This window comes from Ranitomeya imitator, chromosome 1 (assembly GCF_032444005.1).
Source record: "Ranitomeya imitator isolate aRanImi1 chromosome 1, aRanImi1.pri, whole genome shotgun sequence".
NCBI lineage: Eukaryota > Metazoa > Chordata > Amphibia > Anura > Dendrobatidae > Ranitomeya > Ranitomeya imitator.
Window position 1 is genome coordinate 847,117,863 of NC_091282.1, and position 16,659 is coordinate 847,134,521.

Consider the following 16,659-nt stretch of genomic DNA (forward strand, 5'->3'; position numbering starts at 1 on the left):
TAGATTCCCCTTTCACTGCCCCCATAAAGTATGATGACAACAAAAGTGCCCCACAAACAGTATCATACCCCTATAGTGAATTCCTCCATAATACCCTCTACAAGCACAGTGTGATGACCCTAGTGTAACCCCCCTCATCTACCCAGGCAAAGTATGGGAACTACAACCCAATATAATCGCCCAACTGTGACCCCCACACAGCCCTCCATACAGTATAACGGTCTGCACACCTCTCCACACTGTATAATGGCTCCCACTAGCCCTGCAAAGACTATTATGACCCCTACACAGCCCTCCACACTTTAAAATAGCCCCCATTAGAACTCCAAAAACTGATATGGCCCCCATACTGTATGGTGGACCACACACAAACTTTCACACTGTAAAATTGATTGAATGCAGTATAATGGCCTCCACATAGCCTCCATATACTATAAAAAATGCCCCACATAGACCTTTAAATATTATAGTAGCCGCTACTTAGATCTTCATGTGTTATAATGTTATAATACCCCCACATAGTCGTCCATAAGTTTGGAGGAAGATTTGGATCACTCACTTTGTTTTTCCTCCCTCTCTTTCCTTTTTCTCCCCTTCTCCCCCCTTCCCCCCACTTTTTCCTTTTTCTTTTCCCTCCCCATTGTGTATGTTATATATATCACTTGATATTTGATATTCTTATCCATGCTTTATGGTGTAGATGTATATGTTGTATTTATAAGGAAAATGTATTGGTTACACTTGTATGTGTTCTGTATAATGCACTTTAGAATATATATAGTATATGTATATTCCTTTACACTATTTGCATATATTCATGGACTTCGCCCAATTCTAGTGATTGGCATCTTAGCACTGATTCTTACTATTGACCTTGTCCACACAATGGCACCACAACACTTATCTTCCTTCTGCCCCTTTGTATTCTATAACGGCAGCTTCTCGGCTCCTCCCACCAGAGCGCTGTTTCCTCTGTGCACATGTCCTTTGCTGCATTGATCGGAGCGTCACTAACGGCGACTTTTGGAGGACACTTGCGTTCCAGTGATGTCACTGACATGCGACTGGCACGCAGTGTTACTCCTCCCCGCCGGAAGTGACGCTAACACCGGCGTGGAGACTTGGGACATGCGCCGATTGGAGAGGTTCCGGCGCGTCTGGCTTTAAAAACACCGGCCCCCACACATAACATCACCGCACCTTGAAAAAGAGCAGCGAAACGCGCGTCGGTGGTGGCGATACACAGGTCCGGCACTACACCTCAGCATGGGTAAGCATCACCGCTAGAATCTGATCATATGCCATTGTGCTGTTACTGACTTTTTGACTATGTGATGTGGCACTGTGTCTAATTATAGGGACACAGCGCAGATGCCTCCCTGATTAACATGTGAGCACTAAGCACTTTATTTCATGTTACCTTGCTGGATATATACCTGTGGCTGACCTGATCCCTTATTATTTCTTGTGATTGTCATTTCTGTACGTGTTGTTATTTTGAATTATGGAACTAATTAAATAAAGTTATATATTTTTATACATATTTGTGTGGACTTAGTACTCCGTATTTTTTCTCATGGTTGTTATTGTATGCAGGAGTGTCCTCTCGCATTGAGACTGCTTTAGGCAGTGTGTCAAATTGTGATGCATGTTCTAGGCATCCCATTATGTATAGTGTTTCTCTTGGGTTGGAATTATAGTACTGTTTTCTGTATTTTTACAGCTACCACTAAGGAACATATGGATTTTCGTGAACGCGAAAAAGCGTGGCTGACAGAGCTTGATAAAGTTTTTACTGAGGGTTCAGGTGGCAATTTGGAACTCAGGACTGGTGATGTTGGTATATTTACCATTAGATATAAAGAACTTTTAAATAAACGTGTACGTCTATGGTGGAATAAGGCATTCCTGCAGAGGTATTTGACCTGTGGCCTCATACCCAGAGGCCTACGGATTCAGGTTTTTCCTTCCTTTATTGTTAATGATGTCGATTTTGTGGCAAATTGGGAGGAGGCAGCTTCTATGTGTTTCCAAAAATTCATGGAAATATTGTCCAGATCTAATGAAAAACAACTCAGTGAATTGGATGTGGAAATTGGGACTATACAGGATGAAATTAACAAACATCTAACAGCGGAAATGATTACTAAATTCAAGGCTGAACTTGATATACTCCTGAAAAAATGGGAGACAGAAATTGTGCAGAGGAAAACAAAAAAATACCAACGCGACATGGCAGATTTACAACAAAATCGTGTTTACAGGTGGCGTGGCCGCCATCCTGGGAATAATATAATGTCACCAAGAGAGAGATCTACTTCAGTCTCGTCCATCTCTTCAGTTGAGGAGTCAGGACATGGTGTTGAGAATATCAGGTCTTTTGGGGATAGGAGAGAATCCAGTAGAGACGGTCGTTGGAAAGTGGCAAAATTCGGTAATAAACGAAAAAACATGATGTCTCCGAAGAATGATAAGAAAGCTCGCCCCAACACACTGGAGGTAATCAACCTCTCCTCCCATGTCCTATCTGCACCACAAAAAAGTGTATTGGAGTTAGGTTTATCTTTTTCGCCAGTTAATAATTACGATTTTTTTGTAGCAATAAAAGACCTTCACCTCTTTTCCCGTAAGATCATCTTAAAAAGACTTCACTCACGGGTGTCACCTAGTCAGGAAGGGAATACTGAGGCAGAGACTATACGCATCCTGACTCGGTGAGTACATGCATGCCTCCCATCTCGGCCAGATGCACCACGTTTCCCCCCTTGTCATTATGCCCACAGGTGGAGATATTCACCCGCCTAGTTATGGAGGATTTTAAGGCTATTAACAACTATAAAAAAGAGATAATTTGAGCTTATTGCAAAGACAAGCCTTGGAAGAAATTAAAACGTGGGATGATGTGGTGATAAAACGAGCGGATAAGGGGGCAACGTGGTGATCTGGCCTGTTGAGAAGTATGAGAGGGAGACCATGAGGCAATTGAGGAATAAGGAGACATATGTACAGCTGCCTCAGAGCCCTCTTTCAAAATTCCAAGTGCAACTCAATAATATCTTGGAGATTGCATATGAAAGGGGCATTATCTCAAAAAAAGTATTGGGGGGCCTGATGGTCTCTGCTCCGGTGATTCCAACTTTTTATCTTCTCCCCAAGGTCCACAAAGATCCGGTAAATCCTCCTGGGCGTTCCATTGTCTCTGGCATGGGGGGGTTGTGTGATCCAGTCTGTAAATTCATTGAACATTATTTACATCCACAGGTGGAGACGCTTCCCTCCTATGTCAGAGACACTAACGACATTCTTAGACGTCTGGGCGGTCTGTTCGTGAATGCGGATATGGTGTTAGTCACGGCGGATGTGGAGTCGTTGTACACCTGCATCCACCATGAGGACGGCTTGAGGGCATCCAGATTCTTCCTAGAGACCAGTAATTTGGACGCTAACGTACGTGAGCTGGTGTTGGAGCTGTTGGAGTTCGTCCTGACTCAAATTTTTTTACGTTTAAAGATCGTTTTTTTCTGCAGAGGCAAGGGGCTGCCATTGGGGCGGCATGTGCGCCCTCTTATGCAAATTTATTTTTGGGTTTTTGGGAGAGGGAGATTTTTTCAGATGGCGCACATGCCTCCCCCCAAATTGTGGGATGGTACAGATACATCGACAATGTTCTGTTCATCTGGCAGGGCCCGACTGCCGACCTGCAGAGTTTTATGTCAGGACTGAACTGCAACGGCTCCAACATCCGTCTCACTTATGTCTTTGATCAACGTGAAGTTACATTCTTAGATGTTACACTAAGGGTTCAACCAAATGGTCTCATACATACCGATTTATATCGGAAAGGGACATCTGTGAATGCCCTCTTGCATGCGTCCTCATCACATCCGCAGTCCACGATCAGATCCATACCAGTGGGACAGTTCCTTCGCGCCAGGAGGATTTGCACTACGGATGTGGATTTTGAGAAACAGGCGGTGGACCTTGGGGAGAGATTCTCTCAAAGGGGTTATAGCCGAAGGAATATTAAGAGGGGCTATTTAAGAGCTAAAAGAGTGCAGAGGGACGAGTTACTGACATCGAAAGAGAGGGGATTCTCAGTACCAAATAAAGAAGTTGATTTGAGATATATTTCCACATTCAATCACAGATGGGACACCATGAAGTCTATACTAAATCGACACTGGCCTATACTAAAGAACGATCCTATCCTGCGGGAATGCCTGCCACAACACCCACTGATGACTGCACGGAGGAGTCGAAACCTTAAGGACCTTATGGTGAGAAGCCATTATGTACAGAAAAAATCCAAAAATGCTTTTGGGGTTCGTGAACCAAGGACAGGCTTTTTTCCTTGTGGGAATTGCCTGGCATGTAGGAACTTGAGACGTTCTAAGACCTTCACGTCATCTGACGGCCACAAAGAATACACAATACGAGATCATATTACATGTAGCACCATGAATGTGGTGTATTATGCCACATGTCCTTGTAATTTAGTTTACATTGGCTTAACATCAAGAGAGTTGCGTATTCGCATACGTGAACATGTTAGGGACATTGTGGCCGCACATGACGTGGAAGAGGTCTCTATGTTGAAACCAATTCCGAAGCATTTTCGTTTAAAACATAACTGCAATCCACAGGGCTTTAGGGCTTGGGGCATCGACAAAATCCGTGTAGGCATTAGGGGTGGGGACACCAAACGCTTGTTAGCTCAGAGGGAACGTCGGTGGATTATGGTTTTGAATACCATGGCGCCGGCAGGCCTCAATGAGCAATTAAGCTTTAGCTCATTTTTGTAGGTAATGTTGACACCGCATCCCAGTCTTGATTTTTAATTTTCTGTGTTATGTGTTTCTATTGTTATGTTGATTTTAATTGGTATTTTTCTTTTTAGTATCGTCTTTGATTTATATATTCCCCTGTGTGTGAATTGGCATAACAAATCTGGCCTGATTCTTATTCTTGGAGGTGCTGTAGCCGTTCGGTAGCGGGAGTTTGGAGGAAGATTTGGATCACTCACTTTGTTTTTCCTCCCTCTCTTTCCTTTTTCTCCCCTTCTCCCCCCTTCCCCCCACTTTTTCCTTTTTCTTTTCCCTCCCCATTGTGTATGTTATATATATCACTTGATATTTGATATTCTTATCCATGCTTTATGGTGTAGATGTATATGTTGTATTTATAAGGAAAATGTATTGGTTACACTTGTATGTGTTCTGCATAATGCACTTTAGAATATATATAGTATATGTATATTCCTTTACACTATTTGCATATATTCATGGACTTCGCCCAATTCTAGTGATTGGCATCTTAGCACTGATTCTTACTATTGACCTTGTCCACACAATGGCACCACAACACTTATCTTCCTTCTGCCCCTTTGTATTCTATAACGGCAGCTTCTCGGCTCCTCCCACCAGAGCGCTGTTTCCTCTGTGCACATGTCCTTTGCTGCATTGATTGGAGCGTCACTAATGGTGACTTTTGGAGGACACTTGCGTTCCAGTGATGTCACTGACATGCGACTGGCACGCAGTGTTACTCCTCCCCGCCGGAAGTGACGCTAACACCGGCGTGGAGACTTGGGACATGCGCCGATTGGAGAGGTTCTGGCACGTCTGGCTTTAAAAACACCGGCCCCCACACATAACATCACCGCACCTTGAAAAAGAGCAGCGAAACGCGCGTCGGTGGCGGCGATACACAGGTCCGGCACTACACCTCAGCATGGGTAAGCATCACCGCTAGAATCTGATCATATGCCATTGTGCTGTTACTGACTTTTTGACTATGTGATGTGGCACTGTGTCTAATTATAGGGACACAGCGCAGATGCCTCCCTGATTAACATGTGAGCACTAAGCACTTTATTTCATGTTACCTTGCTGGATATATACCTGTGGCTGACCTGATCCCTTATTATTTCTTGTGATTGTCATTTCTGTACGTGTTGTTATTTTGAATTATGGAACTAATTAAATAAAGTTATATATTTTTATACATATTTGTGTGGACTTAGTACTCCGTATTTTTTCTCATGGTTCTTTTTGTATGCAGGAGTGTCCTCTCGCATTGAGACTGCTTTAGGCAGTGTGTCAAATTGTGATGCATGTTCTAGGCATCCCATTATGTATAGTGTTTCTCTTGGGTTGGAATTATAGTCGTCCATAAAGTATAATGGGTCTCAATTGTCCTCCATATAGTGTACTGCACCCCAAAATCCTCCATATAGTATAATGCATTCCTCATAGCCATAGTCCTCCATATAGTATAGAATAATGTGCTTCACATAGCTTTCCATAGAGTATAATGCACTCCATAGTCCTCCATATAGTATAATGCACCACCATAGGTCTCCATATAATATAATGCACCCCATAGTCCTCCATTTAGTATAATGCACACCCCATAGTCATACATATGGTATAATGTACCCCATAGTCCTCCATATAGTATACTGCACCCCGTAATCTTCCATATAGTATAATGGCCTCACATAGCTTTCCATATAATATAATGCACTCCATAGTCCTCCATATATAATGCACCACCATTAATCTCCATATAGTATAATGTGCACCCCATAGTCCTCCATATAGTATAATGGGCCTATAGTCCTCCATATGGTATACTGAACCCCATAATCCTTCATATAGCTTAATCCTACTTATAGTATAATGCACCACCACAGTTCTCAATGTAGTATAATGCACTGCCCATAGTCCAGTAAACCTGCAGCAGTGCAATATAGCGCAACCTCCACTAGGGGATGCTGGTGAGGGAAGAGAGGCTGCACACACAGTGCAATACCACTGAGCAGCAGCAGAGTGGTCAGACGAGCTGAGTCAGAAACCATCAGGACAAGAAGTACCAGAGGTCACAGCAATACACGTGGTCAAATACAAGCCAGCAGTCAGAGCCAGATAGGAGCAGATATAACTGAGACAAGAGACAGTAAAACAGGTCAGAAGCCAAGCCGAGTCACATACCAAGGGGTCCAAGAACAGGGAGCGAACAGGAAGACAATGCAGGAAGGCAGGAAAGGGAAGTCACGAGAACAGAGTACATGGGCAAAGGACAAACAGAGTATCAAGGGGACAGGGTCAGCTGCTCTAGCCTGGAAGCATGAACTATCACTGACACAGGTCTGCAGGCACAGCAGACTGAAATAGCCAAACCGAAGCCAAAACAAGACAGAGAAGGTTAACCCCAGCATGACCAGACCGGGAAAGAATAACATGAAACAGACCCCAGCCTGAATCACGACAGTCCTCAATTTAGTATAATGCACACCCCACAGTCATCCATATGGTATAATGCACCCCAGCATCCTCCATATAGTACAGTGCACTCCTCATAGTCCCCCATTTAGTATAATGCACACCCCATAGTCTTCCATATAACATAAGGCGCAGTAAAGTCCTCCACTGCTTTGGGGCATACCATGTTTGATGGAATTATATACACTGCTCTGCTATGGCAGTTTATGCCTCTTTCAAAACGTATTACAATGACATAGCAGAGCTGTATAAGCGATCAGGGCACACCAGGGTGATAATTACTCTGCTGTTTCTGAACACTGTAGTGCGCCGGCAAGGAGAGGTGATCAGCAGCCTGGTAATGTACTACTAAACTAATGTTGCTGATCACCACTCACAGCTGCTGATATTCACCTCACCTTGGCACCTCCTCTCCCTTGTTCGTCTGCTCCTTACCACAACCGCTCCCTAGCAACGCCTATAACAGCACGCACTGAGCAGTGGGAGCGGAGAAACAAAATGTCCACGATCTCCTCCCACAGCTGTGACCTGGACAGCTCACTGGGTGCACTTAGGTCACAGCAGGAGGCAGTTACAATGTCGGAGATGTGGTGGGACAGTGACTGCAGACTCATATGTATAAAGGCCCCTTCACATTTAGCGACGCTGCAGCGATACCGACAACGATCCGAATCGCTGCAGCGTCGCTGTTTGGTCGCTGGAGAGCTGTCACACAGACCGCTCTCCAGCGACCAACGATGCCGGTAACCAGGGTAAACATCGGGTAACTAAGCGCAGGGCCGCGCTTAGTAACCCGATGTTTACCCTGGTTACCATGCTAAAAGTAAAAAAAAACAAACACTACATACTTACCTACAGCCGTCTGTCCTCCAGCGCTGCGCTCTGCTTCTCTGCTCTCCTCCTGTACTGTCTGGGAGCCGGAAAGCAGAGCGGTGACGTCACCGCTCTTCTTTCCGGCTCACAGCCAGTACAGGAGGAGTGCAGAGCACAGCGCTGGAGGACAGACAGCGGTAGGTAAGTATCTAGTGTTTGTTTTTTTTTACTTTTAGCATGGTAACCAGGGTAAACATCGGGTTACTAAGCGCGGCCCTGCGCTTAGTTACCCGATGTTTACCCTGGTTACCAGTGAAGACATCGCTGGATCGGTGTCACACACGCCGATCCAGCGATGTCTGCAGGGAGTCCAGCGACGAAATAAAGTTCTGGACTTTATTCAGCGACCAACGATCTCCCAGCAGGGGCCTGATCGTTGGTCGCTGTCACACATAACGATTTAATTAACGATATCGTTGCTACGTCACAAATAGCAACGATATCGTTAACAATATCGTTATGTGTGAAGGTACCTTAAGAGCTGCCATATTTGAGGTGTCTATGTTTTCGTTACACATAAGTAAATGCAAATGGCAGCCCCCCAAGTGGTTGAAAAAAATAAATAAATAATAAATAAATAATAAATAAATAAAAAACTGTTAAACCAGTAAATTTAATTTTGTATTAAAAATAATATATTATATAATCAAGAATTTCTAATACAAAAATAAAATCGCAGCACCTTTTCTTTAAAGAAATTTTATCAGAGGGGAAAAGGATTAAAGAAGGCAAACAACCCAGACATGGCACATTTACTAAAAGAGGTACAGGTGCTTCTCACAAAATTAGAATATCATCAAAAAGTTAATTTATTTCAGTTCTTCACAAAAAAGAAACTCATACATTATATAAATTCATTACAAACAGAGTGATCTATTTCAAGTGTTTATTTCTGTTAATGTTGATGATTATGGCTTACAGCCAACGAAAACGCAAAAGTCATTATCTCAGTAAATTAGGATACTTTATAACACCAACTTGAAAAATGATTTTAAAATCCGAAATATTCAGTAAATGCACTCAATACTTGGTCGGGGCTCCTTTTGCATCAATTACTGCATCAATGCGGCGTGACATGGAAATAAGCCTGTAGCACTGCTGAGGTGTTAAGGAAGCCCAGTTTGCTTTGGTAACAGCCTTCAACTCATCTGCATTGTTGAGTCAGGTGTCTCTCATCTTCCTCTTGACAATACCCCATGGATTCTCTATGGGGTTAAGGTTAGGCGAGTTTGCTGGCCAATCAAGCACAGTGATACTGTTGTTTTTAAACCAGATATTGGTACTTTTGGCTGTAGAAACAGGTGCCAAGTCCTGATGGAGAATGAAATTTCCATCTCTTAAAAGCTTGTTGACAAAACGAAGCATGAAGTGCTCTAAAATATCCCAGTACATGGCTGCACTGACTTTGGTCTTGATAAAACAAAGTGGACCTACACAAGCAGATGACATGGCTCCCTAAACCATCACTGATTGTGGAAAGCTCACACTAGACCTCAAGCAGCTTGGATTGTGTGCTTCTCCACTCTTCCTCCAGACTCGGGGACCTTAATTTCCAATTGAAAAACAACATTTACTTTCATTTGAAAATAACACCTTGGACCACTAAGCAACAGTCCAGTTCTTTTTCACTTTGGCCCAGGTAAGACGTTTCTGGTGTTGCCTATTGGTCATGAGTGGCTTGACACAAGGAATGCGACACTTGTAGCCCGTGTCCTGGATACATCTGGGTGTGGTGGCCCTTGAAGTAATGACTTCAGCAGCAGTCCACTCCTTGTGAATCTCCCCTAAATTTTTGAATGGCCTTTTCTTAATTATCCTTTTCAAGGCTGCGGTTATCCCAGTTGATTGTGCACCTTTTTCTACCACACTTTTTCCTTTCACTCAACTTGCCATTAATATGCTTGGTCACAGCACTCTGTGAACAGCCAGCTTTTTTAGCAATGACCTTTTGTGGCTTACCCTCCTTAAGGAGTGTGTCAATGACTGCCTTCTGGACATTTGTCAAGTCAGCAGTCTTCCCCATGATTGTGGAGCCTACTGAAACAGACTAAGGGACCTTTTTAAATGCTTTTGAAGCCTTTGCAGGTGTTTTTTTGTTAATTATTCTAATTTACTGAGATAATGACTTTTGGGTTTTCATTGGCTGTAAGCCATAATCATCAACATTAACAGAAATAAACACTTGAAATAGATCACTCTGTGTGTAATGATGACTCTATATAATATATGAGTTTCACTTTTGGTATTGAAGAACTGAAATAAATTAAACTTTTTGATGATATTCTAATTTTGTGAGAAGCACCTGTACATATAAAGCATACACAGAGCTTCCACACTATCTATAATATAATTCTGGGAGCGTCACTCTGTCCGAAGCCTTTATAGACTGCGCAAGCGCAAGCGCCAGCGCAGTCTGGACCCTACAGAGTGACGCTCCCAGGAGATCGCGGTATGCGTAAACACTGAACGCACACCGCGATCTCCAAAGGAGAGGCAGGGACGCACCAGGAGGGTACGTATCAGCTATATTTACCTGTCTGTCCCGTTCCAGCGCTGCGTGCGGCTCAGTCTCCGTGTACCGGTCCTCTGCCTGTGACGTTCACAGTTCAGAGGGCGCGATGACGCGCTTAATGCGCGCCGCCCTCTGACTGAACAGTCACAGCCAGATTAGCCGGAAGAAGCGGCGGGCAGAGCTGGAACGGGACAAACAGGTGAATATAGCAAGTGCTGGGGGGGCCTGAGCTGGCGGCGATACCGGACCCCCACAGCGCGCCGGTGTCCCCGCCTGCTCAGGCCCCCAGCATTCGGCACCTAGTGACGATAGGTGAGTATGGTATTTTTTATTTTTATATATTGCAGCAGCATACGGGGCATATATTATGGAGCAGCTTATGGGGGCCATAAACCATAATGGAGCAGTGTACGGGGACATATATTATGGAGCATCTTATGGGGGCCATCAACCTTAGTGGAGCAGTGTACGGGGGCATATATTATGGAGCATCTTATGGGGGCCATAAACCATAATGGAGCAGTGTAAGGGGGCATATACAATGGAGCATCTTATGGGGGCCATAAACCATAATGGAACAGTGTACGGGGGCATATATTATGGAGCATCTTATGGGGGACATCAACCATAATGGAGCAGTGTACGGGGGCATACATTATGGAGCATCTTATGGGGGCCATAAACCATAATGGAGCAGTGTACGGGGGCATATACAATGGAGCATCTTATGGGAGCCATAAACCATAATGGAGCAGTGTACGGGGCATATGCATATAATATGGAGCATCTTATGGGGGCCATCAACCATAATGGAGCAGTGTACGGGGGCATATACTATGGAGCCTCTTATGGGGGCCATCAACCATAATGGAGCAGTGTACAGGGGCATATATTATGGAGCATCTTATGGGGGCCATCAACCATAATGGAGCAGTGTACGGGGTATATAATATGGAGCATCTTATGGGGGCCATCAACCATAATGGAGCAGTGTACGGGGGCATATAATATGGAGCATCTTATGAGGGCCATAAACCATAATGGAGCAGTGTACGGGGGCATATAATATGGAGCATCTTATGGGGGCCATCAACCATAATCGAGCAGTGTACGGGGGCATATACTATGGAGCCTCTTATGGAGGCCATCAACCATAATGGAGCAGTGTATGGGGGCATATACTATGGAGCATCTTATGGGGGCCATCAACCATAATGAGCAGTGTACAGGGGCATATACTATGGAGCATCTTATGGGGGCCATCAACCATAATGGAGCAGTGTACGGGGGCATATACTATGGAGCATCTTATGGGGCCATCAACCATAATGGAGCAGTGTACGGGGGCAAATACTATGGAGCATCTTATGGGGGCCATAAACCTTTATGGAGCAGTGTACGGGGCATATAATATGGAGCATCTTATGGGGGCGATAAACCTTTATGGAGCAGCGTATGGGGCATATGGATGGGAGCAGCAAATTACAGAACGGTGGCGCAGGATGGGAGCAGCACATGACAGAACGGGGGCGCAGGATGGGAGCAGCACATGACAGAATGGGGGTGCAGGATGGCAGCAGCACATGTCAGAATGGGGGCGCAGGATGGGAGCAGCACATGTCAGAATGGGGGCGCAAGATGGGAGCAGCACATGACAGAATGGGGGCGCAGGATGGGAGCAGCACATGTCAGGATGGGGGCGCAGGATGGGAGCAGCACATATCAGAATGGGGGCGCAGGATGGGAGCAGCACATGACAGAATGGGGGCGCAGGATGGGTGCAGCACATGACAGGATGGGGGTGCAGGATGGAAGCAGCACATGACAGGATGGGGACACAGGATGGAGCAGCACATACCAGGATGGAGACCATATACCAATATAAATGCTCGCCACCCGGGCATAGAACGGGTTCAATAGCTAGTTCTTTAATATTAGTGCACCTTAGGCTATGTAGCAAAAACAATACAAATCATTGCAGTGTCACTTTTAGTAAGAACAGTAAATTAGTGTTACCTGCTCCACAACATATATTCCAAAATCTCCTTGCTGTTTTTGAAAAAATGGAAGCATATAATACAACCATATTTTAAGATGTAGTTCTCGCTCACGAAAAGGAATAATTATTGCAATTTTCTGTTGTGCCTTGCAAAATTGAGGCTTTCCTCTTCCTCCCTCTTGCAAATATGAATTTTTTGACGTTATATCCACAAGAGTAACACTCTTATTTACTTCAACGATGAAAGGACCTGCTGTTAGAAATAAAATGAAAATATATTAAAAACAAAAATACCTTATTAATCAAGGGTGTTATATGGGAGCAGAAGCCGCTTTAAATGCAGAAGTGCATTTCTGTTTATGCATATTTTTTATAAACACCTCCATGATAAAATTGCATTGTCGATGGTGAAAGACATAGAAAATCCATGACAAATCTGTGTCAGTAGGAGCATGCTGAGGATTTAAGAAAAATCCACACTGATAATTTCTGAGTTCTGTAAAAATAATGTTGCAAATCCTATTCACATTTCTAAAAATGTGAAATCATTTGATTTATTGATAATATCACATACATTTTTAAATACATATGATTTACTAGATTTTTTGTTTGTGTGTGTATTTTTTTATCACTATTGTACACTGTATAAAGATCAGAAGGATTTGCAGGGAATATTGTCTGAACTATACTGCCACTGAAAAGGTATTGGGTCAAAAGCCATACTCAAAGTCACAGTGACCTCTTTATTGTTTCAATCATAACTATATAATATATTATCCTTGAAATATAAATAATTACATTTGATAGCTTTTCTGTTGTAGAAAGCATCCAAACACTATGTCCAAACTCAGTGACACTAAAGCTGAAGGAGTGCATAGATTTATACTTTCAAACCGAGACCATTTTTAACCTGAAATTTACAGAATTGTTTTTCTCAAAATGTGAAATCATTGGATTCTAAGATTCATAGTAACATCACACTACCACGTGTAGCAGAAGACAAACGAAGAGGTCTCCTCTCTATGGCGGCTTCGCGGGAACGCTCCTGGAAGCATAAATCAATACGAGTCGCCAAAGAAATAAGATCATCCAACGTGGTGGGTGTGTCACGTCATCTTTAATCCGAGATGACAGACCACGCCAAAAAGCTCCAACCAAAGCCTCATTGTTCCAGCCTAGCTCTGAGGATAGCGTACGAAAACGAATGGCGTACTGACCAACAGTGCCCTGATGGAGGTTGAAGAGGGAATCAGTGGTAGAACCCAGACAACCGGGTTCATCGAACACCTTACGAAAAGTGTTTAAGAAGGAAGTGAGTTGGGAAACCAAAGGATCGTCACGCTACCAAAGGGAATTTACCCAGTCTAAGGCCTCATCCTCCAAATGGGAGACCACAAAAGCCACCTTAGCTCTGTCGGTGGGGTATAGTAGCAGTGACTAGGGTTGAGCGACCTTGACCTTTTTAGAGTCGAGCCGTGTTTCGCGAAACCCGACTATCTTAGAAGTCGAGTCGAGTGGAATCGGCCGATTATCGCGAAAAGTCGGGTATCGCCCGAAACACGAAACCCAATGCAAGTCAATGGGGGAGCATAGTCGGCAGTGAGTGGAGGCCAGGAAAACACCTACACTGCCCATTTTAATGGCAAAAACATCCATTCTTGTTACAGAAGCTTGTCAATCGTAATTTACCTTATAATAATTGGAAGGCATTTGAAATTGGGGGTCATTTGGCTAAAGTTGTGGGGGGTAGGGCTGGTTCAAGTAATTAGTGGGCCCAGGAAATCTGGAACACGTCACGGCAGTGGAGCAGGGAGAGGTAAGTATTTCAACTTTGCAAGTGCTGAGATCCTGAGCAAGCAGGGGGGGGGGCCCACTCGTTGGCATTGGCACTGGCACAGGGCCCCTCAAAGTACTGCGGTGTGTTTGCACGGCGGGGGCGCCTCCCACCGGCAGCGACACTTTTGCGTACTATGAGAGGCCCTGTGCCAGTGACGTCGCCAACTAGTATTCCTCCCCTCACCTGATGAAGGAACCTGCACTTTCATCTGCACCTTCTTCTTTGTCCCCGTGTAAGGTGGTATGGTATGCGGGAAGAGGAACCTGACTTTCAGCAGGGTCACAATCTTGCTGTGTAGCGTGCACGGGGAATTTTGCGTTATGGGTCAATGTACCAGCAGACTCATCTATCACTGGCTGGGCAATGGGCAGGATGAGGAGGAAACACAGATATAGGCCCAAAGAATAAAGTGGGCTAAATGCAGTTCAAAATTGGTAACACAGGACTAACCAGGGGGCATTGCAGTGGAGGACAACTGGAATGAGAGGCTAACACAGAGAGTAGGCCCAAATCAGTAAGTAGTCGAAATGCAGTTCAAAATTGGCAACCGTAGTAAACAGGCGGCACAGCTTTGTTCAGTGGAGGAGAACAGCAAGGAGTGGCAGACACCGATAGTAGGCCCCAACCCAACTAGTAGGCCAAATGCAGTCTAACATTAACAACTACTTAACGAGAGCCTGAAAATGGAATTTCAGGACAGGAAACCAGGAGAACAGCAAGTTGCGGCAGACACTGTTAGTAGGCCCCAAACCAACTAGTACGCCAAATGCAGTTGTTCCATTTAACCACTATTTAACAAGAGCCTGAAGATAGAAGCTCAGGAAAGGCAACCTGGAGAACACCTTGGAGTGGAACACACCGTCTCTACACCCCATACACAATTTGTAGGCCTAATGCAGTGTAGTTTCCAACAACTACTAAACGAGAGCATTAAGATCGAAGCAATGGCGAGGAAACCTGGGGAACACCTTGGAGTGGAACACACCATCTCTCTACACCCCATACCCAATTTGTAGGCCTAATGCAGTGTAGTTTCCAACAACTACTAAACAAGAGCCAGAAGATCGAAGCAATGGAGAGGAAACCTGGGGAACACCTTGGAGTGTAACACACCATCTCTCTACACCCCATACCCAATTTGTAGGCCTAATGCAGTGTAGTTTCCAACAACTACTAAACGAGAGCATTAAGATCGAAGCAATGGCGAGGAAACCTGGGGAACACCTTGGAGTGGAACACACCATCTCTCTACACCCCATACCCATTTTGTAGGCCTAATGCAGTGTAGTTTCCAACAACTACTAAACGAGAGCCTGAAGATAGAAGCTCAGGAAAGGCAACCTGGAGAACACCTTGGAGTGGAACACACCGTCTCTACACCCCATACCCAATTTGTAGGCCTAATGCAGTGTAGTTTCCAACAACTACTAAACGAGAGCATTAAGATCGAAGCAATGGCGAGGAAACCTGGGGAACACCTTGGAGTGGAACACACCATCTCTCTACACCCCATACCCATTTTGTAGGCCTAATGCAGTGTAGTTTCCAACAACTACTAAATGAGAGCCTGAAGATAGAAGCTCAGGAAAGGCAACCTGGAGAACACCTTGGAGTGGAACACACCGTCTCTACACCCCATACCCAATTTGTAGGCCTAATGCAGTGTAGTTTCCAACAACTACAAAACGAGAGCATTAAGATCGAAGCAATGGCAAGGAAACCTGGGGAACACCTTGGAGTGGAACACACCATCTCTCTACACCCCATACCCATTTTGTAGGCCTAATGCAGTGTAGTTTCCAACAACTACTAAACGAGAGCCTGAAGATAGAAGCTCAGGAAAGGCAACCTGGAGAACACCTTGGAGTGGAACACACCATCTCTCTACACCCCATACCCAATTTGTAGGCCTAATGCAGCGTAGTTTCCAACAACTACTAAACGAGAGCATTAAGATCGAAGCAATGGCGAGGAAACCTGTTGAACACCTTGGAGTGGAACACACCATCTCTCTACACCCCATACCCAATTTGTAGGCCTAATGCAGTGTAGTTTCCAACAACTACTAAACGAGAGCCAGAAGATCGAAGCAATGGAGAGGAAACCTGGGGAACACCTTGGAGTGTAACACACCTTCTCTCTACACCCCATACCC

The 16,659-nt window shown here is 44.5% G+C and overlaps 1 protein-coding gene across 2 annotated transcripts in view; it reads right to left on the bottom strand.

The window, feature by feature from the left end:
• Positions 1 to 16,659, bottom strand: part of LOC138651152 (beta-1,4-galactosyltransferase 1-like) — a 279,802-nt gene that overhangs the window by 150,759 nt on the left and 112,384 nt on the right. For both annotated transcript variants that reach the window (XM_069741180.1, XM_069741172.1), the window contains one exon: positions 12,685 to 12,920. In XM_069741180.1, coding sequence (XP_069597281.1) covers positions 12,685 to 12,920 — 236 coding nt within the window. The remainder of the gene's footprint in view (positions 1 to 12,684; positions 12,921 to 16,659) is intronic.